Source organism: Mytilus edulis, chromosome 6, assembly GCF_963676685.1.
Source record: "Mytilus edulis chromosome 6, xbMytEdul2.2, whole genome shotgun sequence".
Classification (NCBI taxonomy): domain Eukaryota; kingdom Metazoa; phylum Mollusca; class Bivalvia; order Mytilida; family Mytilidae; genus Mytilus; species Mytilus edulis.
The window spans coordinates 91097135-91112296 of record NC_092349.1 but is presented as its reverse complement, the minus strand read 5'-3'; the positions used below and the strand labels follow the sequence as shown (position 1 = coordinate 91112296).

General features: G+C 33.0%; 1 protein-coding gene across 1 annotated transcript in view; it reads right to left on the bottom strand.

Annotated features, from left to right (window-relative positions):
- The window catches only part of LOC139528883 (uncharacterized), a 35614-nt gene extending 22489 nt beyond the window's left edge, over positions 1-13125 (bottom strand). Inside the window, exon 1 of the mRNA XM_071325118.1 lies at positions 12568-13125. Within this exon, the coding sequence (XP_071181219.1) occupies positions 12568-13124 (557 nt within the window). The 5' untranslated portion in view covers position 13125. The remainder of the gene's footprint in view (positions 1-12567) is intronic.
- Positions 13126-15162: the final 2037 nt, after the last annotated feature.

Sequence of the window (15162 nt, the reverse complement as noted above, 5' to 3'; positions counted from 1 at the left end):
GTCCCGCTAGACCACACGACCACCTGGGCTCTCATAAAAGAGCTTTCGGTGGGCATGTGTTACCTTTCCACGTCAGTTTTAATCTAGCGGCGTACTACAGTACATGATATATAAGGCATGCAGATGTTATTGTTACAGATCAGCTAAATTATCTATAGTAAAGGATCCTACAAATTAATGTAATATACAGTCACAGAAAATAATTATATTATATATATATACAATAATTCATTATACAAACAGAAATATCCAGCCTTAGAATAGACTTATGAGACACTTGTAAACACATCAAACAACTACACATTTATTTAAAAATATAGTGGGGATTTACTTATATATATGCATCAAATTCAAGAATAATTAAAAACCAATTGTTCAGAGAACAATTGAAGGTCTTTCCACCAATAAGGATCTATTTTGATATGAAAATATTAAAATTCAGTTGAAAATGTCAGTTCCTATGGCTTAATGATGTATAAATATGAATTTTGAGCAAAGGTCAAAATCTAGAACGTCAAATTTACTGATGACCTTGACCTATATTTCAAGGTCATAAACCAGGGACCCCAAATAAAAAGACCCTAGGTCTGTAATATGTATAGTTAATGAGTTATATCACTTTACGTTTAATTCTTAATATAGGAGGGGCAAAAACTCCCATTTTATGTCTACACACCCTTTTAACCAAAATATATAAGTTACGACATGTCGCAACTAACAATTTAGTAAAAATAATTTGTCGGTATCTTATAAGGTTAATGAAAATTAATGAAAATAGGCCATAATCAAAATTTAGAATATGACCTTGACCTTTGACCTTTACCTAATTTTCATTTTTTTGGACCAATGATCTCAAAACAAAAGACCCTAGGTCTCTATCACTTAGGGTTTTCCAGTTTAAAATACATTTCAAAATTTCAAATACAAAAGGGGAACTAACTCTCATATGGAGTCTCTATACGGCTTCGGTCAAAATAAAACAGAACATCCTGAGGATGTAACGAGCAATTTGGTAAAATAAATTTGTCGTAATCTTTTATGGTTGCGAAGGAGTAGTGGCCACAAGAAAAACAGTGTTTGGGGAGATAACTCTTACAACGTAAAGTATTTGGTTACGCAGTGGTCAGTTTTAAAAGTGCATACGCTTTACGATATCATATTCCAAATATCTAAGCGACATCTTTTGAAATATCAATACTACGCAAGAAAAGAATTAGGCGGAAGAATAAAAAAAAAAATAATAATAATTAAAAACCAATTGTTCAGAGAACAATTGAAGGTCTTTCCACTAGTAAAGAGCTATTTTGATATTGAAATATGAAAAATCAGTTTAAAATGTTAGTTCCTATGGCTTTATGATGTATTTATATGAATTTAAAGCAAAGGTCAAAATCTAGAACGTCCTTTTAACCTATGACCTTAACCTCTATTTCAAGGTCACAAACCAAGGACCTTAAATTATAAGACCCAAGGTCTTTAATATGTTTGGTTAATGAGTAATACCACTTTACGCGTAATTCTAAATGTAAGATGGACAAAAACTCCCATTTATTGTATGCGCACCCTTTCAACCAAAATATACAAGTAAGGACATGTCGCAACTAACAATTTAGGAAAAAATATTTGTCGATATATCATACGGTATTTGAAAATAAGTGAAAATAAGCCAAAATCAAATTTTAGAATATGACCTTGACCTTTGACCTTGACCTTATTTTCATTTTTTTGGACCAAGGATCTCAAATCAAGAGACCCTAGGTCTCTATCACTTATGGTTTACCAGTTAGAAATGCATATCACCTATATCAAATACATAAGGGGGAATAACTCTCATATGAAGTCTCTGGATAGCTTCGGTCAAAATTAAAATCCTAATCCTGAAGATGTAACGAGCAATTTGGTAAAATAATTTTGTCGTAATCTTTTACGGTTGCGAAGGAGTAGTGGCCACAAGAAAAACAGTGATTGGGGAGATAACTCTTACAACGTAAAGTATTTTGTTACGCAGTTGTAAATTTTTAAAGCGTATAAACTATACGATATCATATTCCAAATATCTAAGCGACAACTTATTAAACAACAATACTACGCAAGAAAAAAATTAGGCGGAAGAAAAAAAAAAATAATAATAATAATAATAATTAAAAACCAATTGTTCAGAGAACAATTGTAGGTCTTTCCACTAGAAAAGATCTTTTTTGATATTGAAATATTAAAAATCAGTTTAAAATGTTAGTTCCTATGGCTGTATGATGTATTTATATGAATTTAAAGCAAAGGTCAAAATCTAGAACGTCATATTAACCTATGACCTTGACCTCAATTTCAAGTTCACAAACCAAGGACCTTAAATCAAAAGACCCAAGGTCTTTAATATGTTTGGTTTATTAGTAATATCACTTTACGCGTAATTCTAAATGTAAGATGGGCAAAAACTCCTATTTATTGTCTGCGCACCCTTTCAATCAAAATATACAAGTAAGGACATGTCGCAACTAACAATTTATGAAAAATTATTTGTCGATATGTCATAAGGTATTTGAAAATAAATGAAAATAAGCCAAAATCAAAATTTAGAATATGACCTTGACCTTTGACCTTGACCTCATTTTTATTATTTTCGACCAAGGACCCCAAATCTAAAGACCCTATGTCTTTATCACTTATGGTTTACCATTTAGAAATGCATATCACTTAATTTAAGGGAAAAGGGGGAATAACTCTCATATGGAGTCTCCGTAAAGCTTCGGTCCAAATGAATATCCTAATCCTGAAGATGTAACGAGCAATTTGGTAAAATAAATTTGTCGTAATCTTTAACGGTTGCGAAGGAGTAGTGGCCACAAGAAAAACAGTGTTTGGGGAGATAACTCTTACAACGTAAAGTATTTTGTTACACAGTTGTAAATTTTTAAAGCGTATAAACTATACGATACCATATTCCAAATATCTAAGCGACATCTTTTGAAACATCAATAATACGCAAGAAAAAAAATTAGGCGGAAGAAAAAAAAAAAAAAAAATAATAATAATAATAATAATTAAAAACCAATTGTTCAGAGAACAATTGAAGGTCTTTCCACTAGTAAAGATCTATTTTGATATTGAAATATGAAAAAAACAGTTTAAAATGTCAGCTCCTATGACTTTATAATGAATAAATATGAATTTAAAGCAAAGGTCAAAATCTAGAACGTCCAATTAACCTTCGACCTTGACCTCAATTTCAAGGTCACCAACCATGGACCTCAAATAAAAAACCCTAGGTCTTTAATATGTATGGTTAATGAGTTATATCACTTAAGCCTTGATTTTAAATATAAGATGGGCGAAAACTCTCATTTATTGTTTACGCACCCTTCCAACCAAAATTTATAAGTTACAACATGTCGCAACTCACAATTTAGTAAAAATAATTTGTCAATATCTTTCACGGTTGTTGAAAATAAGAGAAAATAAGCCAAAATCAAAATTTAGAATATGACCTTGACCTTTGACCTTGACCTTATTTTCATTTTTTTGGACGAAGGAACTTAAATCCAAAGACCCTAGGCCTATATCACTGATGGTTTACCAGTTAGAAACGCATATCACTTATATCAAATGCATAAGGGGAAATAACTCTCATATGGAGTCTCCGGATAGCTTCGGTCCAAATGAATATCCTAATCCTGAAAAAGTAACGAGCAATTTGGTAAAATAAATTTGTCGTAATCTTTTACGGTTGCGAAGGAGTAGTGGCCACAAGAAAAACAGTGTTTGGGGAGATAACTCTTACAAAATAAAGTATTTTGTTACGCAGTTGTAAATTTTTAAAGCGTATAAACTATACGACATCATATTTCAAATATCTAAGCGACATCTTTTGAAACATCAATACTACACAAGAATAAAATTTAGGCGGAAGAAAAAAAAAAAAAATAATAATCAGAACAAATTCAATAGGTCTTTCCACGGAAAGGTGGAAAGACCTAATAATCAGAACAAATTCAATAGGTCTTTCCACGGAAAGGTGGAAAGACCTAATAATAATCAGAACAAAAACAATAAGTCTTTCCACAGAAAAGTGGAAAGACTTAATAATCAGAAGAAATCCAATAGGTCTTTCCACGGAAAGGTGGAAAGACCTAATTACTGGTTTATAACATTAAGTAAACTGCTTTTAAAATATTTACTAATAAAAGTTTCAATTAATATTAGATAGACGATATTGATAAAAGTATTACAGGTTAAAATTATTAGCAATGATTAAAAGAAAAAAGGTTTTGCCAAACAATCGGATAAACTACTTTAAATAAAAGCAAATAGAAAACAATATATTTCTAGGGAAACCTAAATATTTTTAATGTGAAAATATTAAATAAATGTATCTAGATAAAAGATCTGTACTAAAAAGTAATAATAGTAACAATAATAAAAAGACCTGAAAATATAACTATGAAAAAATATATGTAAAAGTCATATGAAACCTCAAATTAAGAAAAATGATGCATATGTGTTTTATAACAAAACGGATAGTTTTCATTATTAAACTTATGTACATGTACATATACTTTTTTTCTGAAGAACATTCTTTAATTCGTCCACATTTAGAAGTTTATTTTTGTTTTAATTGCTTGCTTCCAGGAAGCAATTCGCCGACATATTTTCCGTATGCAGAGCGATTTTAACGTGAACCCGTTCTCGTATAAATCCGGTGATCTCAATACACATGGATCTTCAACTGAAATAAACTATATTCCGATTGTACATGTTAAACACGTTCTCAATATCCATGCTTTTTTATGATTGTTTACTATAAGGTGATAATCGGTCAACCTCGGAGTCAAAACACGGCATTTAATGAGCTGCCATATTTGATAAATCATAACAGACAGAGAAAAAAAATATTTGCGTAAAAAATGATAAAATCGTGCACAGAAGACTAAGTTAATAATATATACATGCATTGGTTCAAGAATTGGATAAACATTATTTTTCACCAGTCACTCTTTTCATATGACTTTAACATTAAAATAAATGTCTTTCTTCTCTGATAAAATAAAAAAAAGTGCGTATGATAATGAGGATTGTATTTCTTTACATTTCATAAGACTGATAAATTGACTGTCAATATCAAGAGTGTCAAAGTTATCTATAAAGTTTTTGGCTCGAGAAATAAATTATATCATAAGTCGTCATACATGATGCATAATAAATGGTATGATTGCCAATGAGACAACTCTCCACAAGAGACCACCATAACACAGAAATTAACAACTATAGGTCACCTTACGGTCTTCAACAATGAGTTGCAAAGCCCATACCGCATAGTCAGCTATAAAAGGCCCCGAAATGTTCTGTTCTGTACAGGTATTCACCTCCGTTTAAACGGAGCACTCCACTTATCGGATGAGCAATTTAATTTACACACCGAGATTGCGGATATCTTTATATTTACATTAAAAATATGTACGACTAAAAGAAATATTTTAAAAGTCTTAAAATATTACGACGATAATAAGTTAAAAATATTATGTACACATTACAATTGCGGTAATAAGAATCAACACGATATCACGGTAAAAATGTATGCAGCTAATGTTCACCACTTGTATCACAATAAAAATGTACACAGCACAAGTTGCAAATACAATATCACGATAAGAAATGTACACAGAACTATTGCGGCAATAGCGTTCACCACTATATTATGATAAAAATGTTATTTACAGCTTATTTAATAAAACTATAATGACAATGTAAAACAATTCAAACGAGAAAACTAACGGCCTTATCTATGAAGTTCATAAGAAAATGTTTTTCGTTTCCTATGACGTCATTCGCACAGTATTCACAACGTCTTTCATTAACCTGTATTTACGGTAGTGCGTATCGGCTGTCTCGATGGCGAACGGAGCGATCCACTTCGGAACAGGGAAACAACTCGTCGGACCGATCTCGGCAACTGAAGCTTTAAATATTTGTCTGAGTGAATTGAAAATATATTCAAGTAACTATGATTACTCTAAGAGACTATACAATTGAATGTGACAGTTTTAAACCTGTTTTATTTACATTGTTTTGTATTGTACATGTCTTGTCGGTTCTGGACAAAGGTTATATACAAGCACACATGAAAAACGTTATTAAAATAAAATTTTGGCATGAATTAACTGCCTGAACAATTGTGTTTTTGAATGGTTTGATTGTTCGCCAATCTGTTTTACTTGTAAAGATTAAAGCAGAGTTATCTCCACATCGTTTCATATCCATATCTAATGTTACTGGGTTGTATTTGGTACATGTACATCGTAGTTTGTGTTAATTAGGTCTTTCCACCTTTCCGTGTGGAAAGACCTATTGAATTTCTTCTGATAATATTTTTTTTCTTTTTTTCTTCCGACTAATTTTTTTCTTGCGGTGTAAAAATGTTTCAAAAGATGTCGCTTAGTTTTTTTTTTGTATATGATATCATATAGTCTATACGCTTTTGAAACTGACCCTGTTTAACCGAACACTTTTTTTTGTTAAAGTTATCTCCCCAAACACTATTTTTTTTCTTATCAGATCTCATCCGCAACCGTAAAGGAAAGTGACAAATTTATTTTTTTAAATTGCTCCTTATATCCTCAGGATGTTGACCGAAGCTTTACGAAAACCCCATATGACAGCTATTTCCCCTCTGTATTGAAATTAGTGAAATAAATTTGTAACTGGAAAGCCATCAGTGATAGAGGCCTAAGATCTTTTGATTTGAGGTCCTTGGTCCAAACAAAAATGAAAATGAGGTCAAGGTCAAAGATCAAGGTCATGTTATTTTTTTGATTTTGGCTTGTTATCTCTTATTTTCAGAAATCATACAAGATATCGACAAAATATTTTCAGACAATTGTTACTTGCGACATGTCGTATTACGTAAATTTTTCTTAAAAGGGTACGGAACATTTAATGCAAGTTTTCTCCCCTTTTATATCTAATGTTAGTTGTATGATAATATAACTCATTTACAATATAAAGTAGAGGCCTAGAGTCTTTTGATGTGAGGTCTTTGGTTGATGACCCTGAAATTGATCTCAAGCTTGCAGGACAGCTTTAAAAGATGATAGATACACAGAGCGTCATGGCCAAGTACTTAGAAAAATAGCAGCAGTCTTGGACACAAAGAGAAGGGAGAAGACTAAGATTAAGAAGGGGCCAAAGTTAATCAACTTCATCAAAGGAGGCGGAAAGTCATCAAAAAACACAAACAGCAAAGCCAGCCGTATGCTAACAACAGCAAACGACTGTGAGATGCAAGCCGACATTGGGGGAAAGAACACCTTCCCACGAGAGATTATAACAACAACCCTCCTACTAGACATTATGCTGTGGTCCAGAATCAGCAGACAGGTCACTCTTGTAGAGCTAACAGTGCCATGGGAAACAAGACTGGAAGAAGCCCACAAGAGAAAGCTTGACAGGAATTGGAAACAGACAACCAAGAAAAGAATTTGAGGATATAGTATTTCCCAGTGGAGGTAGAGGTAGAGCCTTTGTTTCGCGAACATTGTAGAGAGCCTTGGGATCCCTAGGACTAACTGGGCCAGTAAGAAGAATCTTGGTGGGAAAAGTTGGGAAACAGGCAGCGGAAACCTCTGGTTCAATATGGAGAAAGAGAGAAGAGCAGTGGAAGAGCTGTCTGGTTCCTGGCTGGGTTTGATCAACCCAGATCGGCGCACCCCTGGAGATTATCGTGGACAAGGCCGAAACAGTCGAGGAGAGGGGTTCCACCTGATGATGGAACCAGCTGAGCAGTGGAAACACTGTATTTAACATGTTTAAGGTATTTAAAAAAAAAATTGTCTGTCATATTATAAGAAAAATATATTTTGAAGACTGAGATCTTGAAAAATGAGAAGGTTAAGAATGTTTTTACTTTTTCTTTGTATTTTCTATATGTACAGTCAGGGGCATAACTTGAACAAGTAACTTTTAAAATTACCTATACAAGTAATGTTATTTAAGTATTTTTTCTAAAAATTATTTTTATAGGTGTCCAATTATACCGATTTTACTAGCTTTGACAAATTGTTATAGACATCTGGTTATTTTCCCCATGAAATATAAAATCTAATCCTTCTGAAACACAAATTGCCCTTCTGACGCACTACATATCGACTCTTCTGGGTCAAACATTGGTCTCTTGAGACAATCAAAGTACCGTTGTCCTTGAAAATCTTGAAGGTAGACAGATATAAATAGATAGAAACCTATGATTTAATTAAGACTTGAAGTTATTTATAATTTGTAACCCAAAACAATTACATTTGTTCCTTAAATAAGTGTTATTACTGATTATTTTAAAGATGTATAAAATAACCTATTCAAGTAATATTTTTGTCGTTATTCTTAAAGTAACCCTTTACCTCTATACTCCTCTCAAATTTAATAAGTTCTTAATTTTATGATATAAAATGATGTAAACATTCATGAAAACTACATTAAGTCCATGCTTCTATTGAAATTTAAAATAACTCTATTGATTAATTTTATAATTTTTAAAACAAAAATTACCTATATAAGTAACTAAGAAAAATAACTTGTTTATGTAACGCCCCTGACTGATGTACGTAGTTTATTGCGTTTGGATTATTTTTGTCATTAAAACTTTCGCCAACAAATTCGTCTTTGTCTACAATATCTACGCGCTCATAAATTATTCTCATCGCAGTTTTTGTCGTAGTGTTATCATCGTTCACTATGTCCGTAGCATCAATCTTTTGCATCATTTTGCTAACTTGGTAGTACCATCCCTTACGCCTATTCCAGTCCATGCTGATATCTTACGGGTAACACGGACATCGTGTCGCTTCTTTTTCCGTCCACAATAAATTGATTGTTATGACTCTGTATCCTATAGGTACCCTGCATAGTCGCATTTGTCATTCTTGCTTTTGATTATTCAGTTTGGGGTATTTCGGAGACACACGACAAGAATGGCGTCCGGATGTTGTTTCCGTCATCGGAAGGTCATTTAAGTCATAGACAAGTCTTCCGTTAAGGGCTGTTTTAAATTTCGTACTTGGTTACAGGACAATTATTTTCACGTTTTTCTGTATCCTTTGATCATAAGTATACTATAAACAAAATGCATTTTCTATTAGACAATCAATTTCAAGTTTATCCACAACGGTCACTGATATATACATACATATGGTTAGGTTAGGGTTAGGGTATTAAGATCCATTTTGTTACATCTCGTGATCAATTTTATTTGGCAATCGCAAATGGCAGTGAGCAGTGTTTATGAACATCAGTTGTTTGACCTGTTAGTCAAATGCGTTTTGTTTAAATATACTTTTTAACTTTTTTGGTCTGTTGGAAAATGTTGTTTGTGCTGTATTTAGACCCTTCTACAACGAAATTTGTTTTACATGCACACGTTTACAAATTGCGGTTTTTATCCAACGCAATCATAGGTTTGAACGTAGTTTTCAATTTAGACTCGTATTTGCGAAGCAAATTTACAGATCTAGCATTGTTGGGTTGATGTTTAGACGAGTTGTATTTACATAATGAACACAGCCATGTATCACCATCATTGCTGGTGATCCGATGGATAAATCTGTTGTAGAGTTGTCACTGACTCAGACGTACTTATAAATATAATCATTTTCTGTGACTGTATCTTGCTTTTGTTTGTAGGATCCTTTACTATAGATAATTGAGCTGATCTGTAACGATAACATCTCCATGCCTTATATATCATATACTGTAGTACGACGCTAGATTAAAACTGACGAGGAAAGGTAACACACGGCCACCGAAAGCTTTATTATTGTGAGCCCAGGTGGTCGTGTGGTCTAGCGGGACGGCTGCAGTGCAGGCGATTTGGTGTCACGATATCACAGTAGCATGGGTTCGAATCCAGGCGAGGGAAGAACCAAAAATTTGCGAAACCAAATTTACAGATCTAACATTGTTGGGTTGATGTTTAGACGAGTGGTATATATATATATATATATATATATATATATATGTATGTTAGACTCAGATCGACATCCGGCCTCTAATCGACGTCCGTTCCTCAAATCGACGTCTGTTTCTCAAATCAACGTCCAAATCGGACGTCACATTCTCAAATCGACGTCAAATATGTTGATACTCTTATTTACGTCCAATGAGACGGCATTGCTTGCCAAAACTACGCCTGATTGAGTGTTGTCGTCTTAAATCAATGTCCAATATCAATAAATAATAAATTATTGGTCACAGATACGGCTTTTAGTTTTTTCGTTTGAATTGTTTTACACTGTCATTTCGGAGCATTTTATAGTTGACTATGCGATATGGGCTTTGCGCATTGTTGAAGGCCGTATGGTGACCTATAGTTGTGGAGAGTTGTCTCAGTGGCAACCATACCACATCATCAATTTTAAATCAATTGTTTACACTTATACATGTACATAATTTATTTTTCAATCCGAAATAGGTATTATGCATATTAAAGTTTATCTTGATAAATAGTAATCAAAGGTACCAGGATTATAGGATTATAAGAAAACCAAACGACATCTAGGAGCTTTATTCAGTCTTCATCAATAGACAAAATAAAGAAGCACAGCCAAGTGTTTTGAGAGTATTATAATTCGGGTTTTTATTTTAACAAATTTCTGTGTTTTACACCAGGAGTGAAAATGTAAACGCAAGATAATTGACATTATGTTTTTATGTTATGCTTTTACAACACTGTTCTAGGTTAAGTGCTCACACACATGTGTAACCCCCGACATATTCTGTATGGGCCTGCAGTACATTGGTTTTCGATGGTTTATATCTGTCATATTTGTTTTTCGGAATTGTTTTTAATATATACCGTGAATTTTCTTATTTGAACTGTTTACGTTATTTATGTCTTGGCCTTTTATAGCCTTTGATGTATGAGTTTTTATCATTGTTGAAAGCCGTATTGTTTATAATTGCTCACATCCATTTTATTTGAACTGTGGTGTATAGTTGTCCCTTTGAAAATCATACCAATCTTTGTAAAATAGAAATCACAACCTGTTTACATACTTAGTCTAGTATAATAATTTTAAAAAAACCACACATTTCTTATTTATTCCGTATTTTACTTATAACTGGACTTTTCTGCTAGATCTTATTTGTCTCACTCTCAGATAATATTATATGTTTAAAGGACTTAGGACCAGGGTTTCCGCTGGCGGTCGCCATTTTCGCAATTTGCGAAAAAATAATAAATGTGGCGATAAAAATTCGTCATTTGCGAAAACAATAATAAAGTGGCGAAAAATATATTGTTTTGGAGAAAGAGGTGGCGAAAAAAATAATTGACCCAGGGGAAACCCTGCTTAGGACTAAATGTTTCAGCTGCTTTCGGTTCAGTTTAGTTTTGTATTCTGTGTCCAAAACGGACGTTGATTAGAGAAGCTCAAAATCGGACGTCGATTAGAAAATGCCAAAAAAAAAAATGGACGTCGATTAGACAGGCATAAAATTGGCCGTCGATTTGGAATGTTATTTTATTGTGACGTAACATTTGGATCGAACGGACGTCGATTAGAGACTGGACGTCGATCTAAGTCTTACATGAATAATTGAGAGAGAGATATTCTCTGTATAATATATCACGGTGACTGTCGTGGATAGTAAACTAGTAATTGGTAGTAAATAGCCAATATACTTTATTTCTAGTATACATTTGTATGTATATTCATAGTATAGAGAAAGACAGAAAACAAAACATAACGAACTTTGGAAAAAAGGAGGTGGGCTAAAGATTTGTCCAGTCACCACGGTTCCGGCAGGCCAAGACTGTTGATACCTACCTAAAATTCTTTAGTGATAAAATCTTCTTGGCAAATTCATTCTTCAACAATTTATATACTTCATCACGCACTAAATGCCCGCGATGGTTCGGGTGTGTTCTAGTTAAATAGTCCATAGACGTTAAAAATACGAAAATGTATTATGTCAGGTCATGGAGGTTAACTATAATTTATATCCAGTTAAGCAATTGAATACTTTATTTAATTCACTCATTACAAATACCACATTTAAAATTCTTTACGCCAGACGTCAGTCCCATAAAAAAACACATAAAAACTCATCGATGACGCTCGAATACAAATAGAAGTATTACCAACAAAATTCAGTATGTTGTTAGATAAAAATGTAAATGTGTGTATCTAATGAAAAGCACACAGCTCATAGACAAACATTATTCTAGAAAATATTATGATAAACTATGAGATGGCATCGGTAATACTTTGAGACACCATTTTCTATAACATGACAATGGTTGGCGAAAATAATTGCCTTTTTTGTAAGCAACTTTATATCATACTTTTTACGTTGTTTTATTGTTTTTGCTGCTATACTTTTACCATTCCTTGTGAACAAATGAAAAGCAGCAACAAAAAATAATATTGCGTATGGCTTTTTCTTTCTGTAATATAAGAATCGACTTCTATTGCAACTCAATCTGGACAAACATGCTCTCATTATGCCGTTTTACTGAAAACATATTTGAAGTTCATATGTTTACATATATGTAAATGTGGTATTATAAATTTGTGTACTCACAAGAAAATCGTTGGGTGATTTTTCACTGTCGCTTTTGCACATTGAATCTCTTTCAATATGACTTTCAATTGATATTCATCTTTTTCTGTATCTTGCAACGCACTGTTGATACGAAGTACCGGTATTGCTACTTTCGTGAATGGGTTGTTTTTTTCGTCTTCGAAATCAGCTAATACAAGAAACAGCTTCGTTCGGGTATAAGAGTTGATGTTTTCAATCAATAGGTTTAGTTGGTTAATGTCACCTTCAGTCATGTTATGATCAACTGTGTAGAAAATTGCTAAACGTTCATGGTAAATGCGTATCTGTCTTTCGATCATTCTATACGTTTCTTTCTCATTTGCAGTGTTTAATAATCCAGGTGTGTCCACAACAGATATGCGATTCCCAAATCGATTTGCACTCTTTGAGCGTGAACAGCTGATACATGAATGTTCACCATCATCGTTTTGTAACCTTTGATTGCCTAACATTGCGTTGGTGGTTTTGCTCTTCCCACGATCTGTTCCTCCAACCATTACTATTTGCAGACCATTATCATCACATGCAATAGCCATGTGATCTTTAACAAGAAAAACAATGCATGAAATTAGTCTAATGACAAACAACAGGCATAGATAATTGAAACACAATATATACTCAAAAACATTTTCAAAGAACACACGTTGTTCGATCAAAATTGGAGGAACATAGGTAAGGTTTTAGGATATTTTTTTGTCAAACTTACAATTAATTACACGGAAAAGACTATCTATCAAAATTCACGTAGAAAAAATCCAGTGTATATGCTGGGATTCGAACTCAAGACCTTTAGCATATCAAGCCACAACACATACCACTACACCAGGACGACTGGATACGAACTAATAGTAATTTTACATACTAAAAGGAAGCAAGATCTTTTTATAAGTAGGGCGAGTTGTCAGACCTTTATTCAGTGGGGTTTAAACCTTTTTCGTTCATAAGTGAGTTTTCAGACTGATTGTTCAATTTGATTTAACACTTTTTCAAAAGTGGGGCGAGTCGGTAAACAAGAGTGGGGCGATTTTTTTAAAAAGTGGCGATATAGTGTGGGCCGATTGGCAAGTGGGGCGAGTTGTCATTATTTGATATCTACTCATCGTGTTTGGGGGTCATAAAGGGTATACATCATTTAATAATAAATAAAGTATATTGTAATGGTTGTGTTGCGTTCTAAACTAGATTTTATGAATTGTAAATGGTTTTTCGTCTATTCTAAAAGAGCTGGGATGTAAAATACTAAGTTATCCCACTCGGACTTTGTATCAGTGTTAGAGCACCCTCTGGCTTCCGGCCATCGGGGTGATCTTACACTGACACACCGCGTCCTTATGGGATAACTATTAATGCGATACACAGGCACAATTAGCTCACGTGAATTCCACATGAATCCCACATGACATTCACGCGCAGATTTAACGTGAAATTCACATCAAACGAGTTTATACATAAAACTCATGTGAAAATTATCATGTGAATTTCACATGAATTGCGAATCACATGAATCTCGTGTCAATTTTTTCACTTGAACTTATAAGATACGTGAAGTAAGGCAGCAACCATTTGATTTTCTGGGGGGGGGGGGGGGGGGGGGGCTATGGTTTTTTTTTCTGGACAAACTTTTTTTTCACCTGCGGCGAAAAACAATCTATTTTTTTCGCGACAAGTCGAAAACAATTTTTTTCTTTCAATTTTAGCATTACATATAGTGGCAGCTGAGGGTGAAACAAACAATATATTTTACAAACAGATAAGATATAAAAAAAAAAAGAAAATTTTTAAAAATTTTGTAAAATTGAATAAGCAATCACTCTGCGTCTTTGTTTGAATTGATCACAGGGAAAAATTTCAGGATGCGCTTTACTTCTTATTACGGTATTATGCTCACTTTATAATACGAAATGTTTTTTGAATACATCATTTGTACATTTCTTACATTTTTTATAATTTTAAAAACTTGGAAAATTCTTCCAAAATTTACGGCTCTTTATCCATGTTATCCTGCGCATCCTGAAATTTTCCCCTGTGATCAATTCAAACAAAGACGCAGAGTGATTGCTTATTCAATTTTACAAAATTTTAAAAACATTTTTTTTTTTTTTATATCTTATCTGTTTGTAAAATATATTTTTTTGTGGAAAATTGATACAAACGCATTGGATTGAGTACCCACACATCTTTTATCGAGCGTTGGAGGTCCCCTCCCCAAACAAACAATTAAAAAAGATATGTATTCATTTTAAAAACATGCTGTTCCGCATGAATATAACTACAATGCAAAAGTTTTATTTTTCGACATCATTAATTACTATGAGAAGGGTTAGCAATTATTGCTTTAACTAATTCATGAAACACAATCTTGTTTATTTGACTAATGTCCGATAAACTGAACAAGGTCAGGGGTTTTATTTACCTATTTTTATCAATACAGAAACGAAAGTACTTATTTTTATTTTATTGCATTTTAATCTGCTATGTTACATAAAATCGATTACTTTTATAAAAATAAACGTGTTCATGCATTTATAAATGTATATTGTAAGTTGAGTTTAAATAAACATATTATGTTCTTAG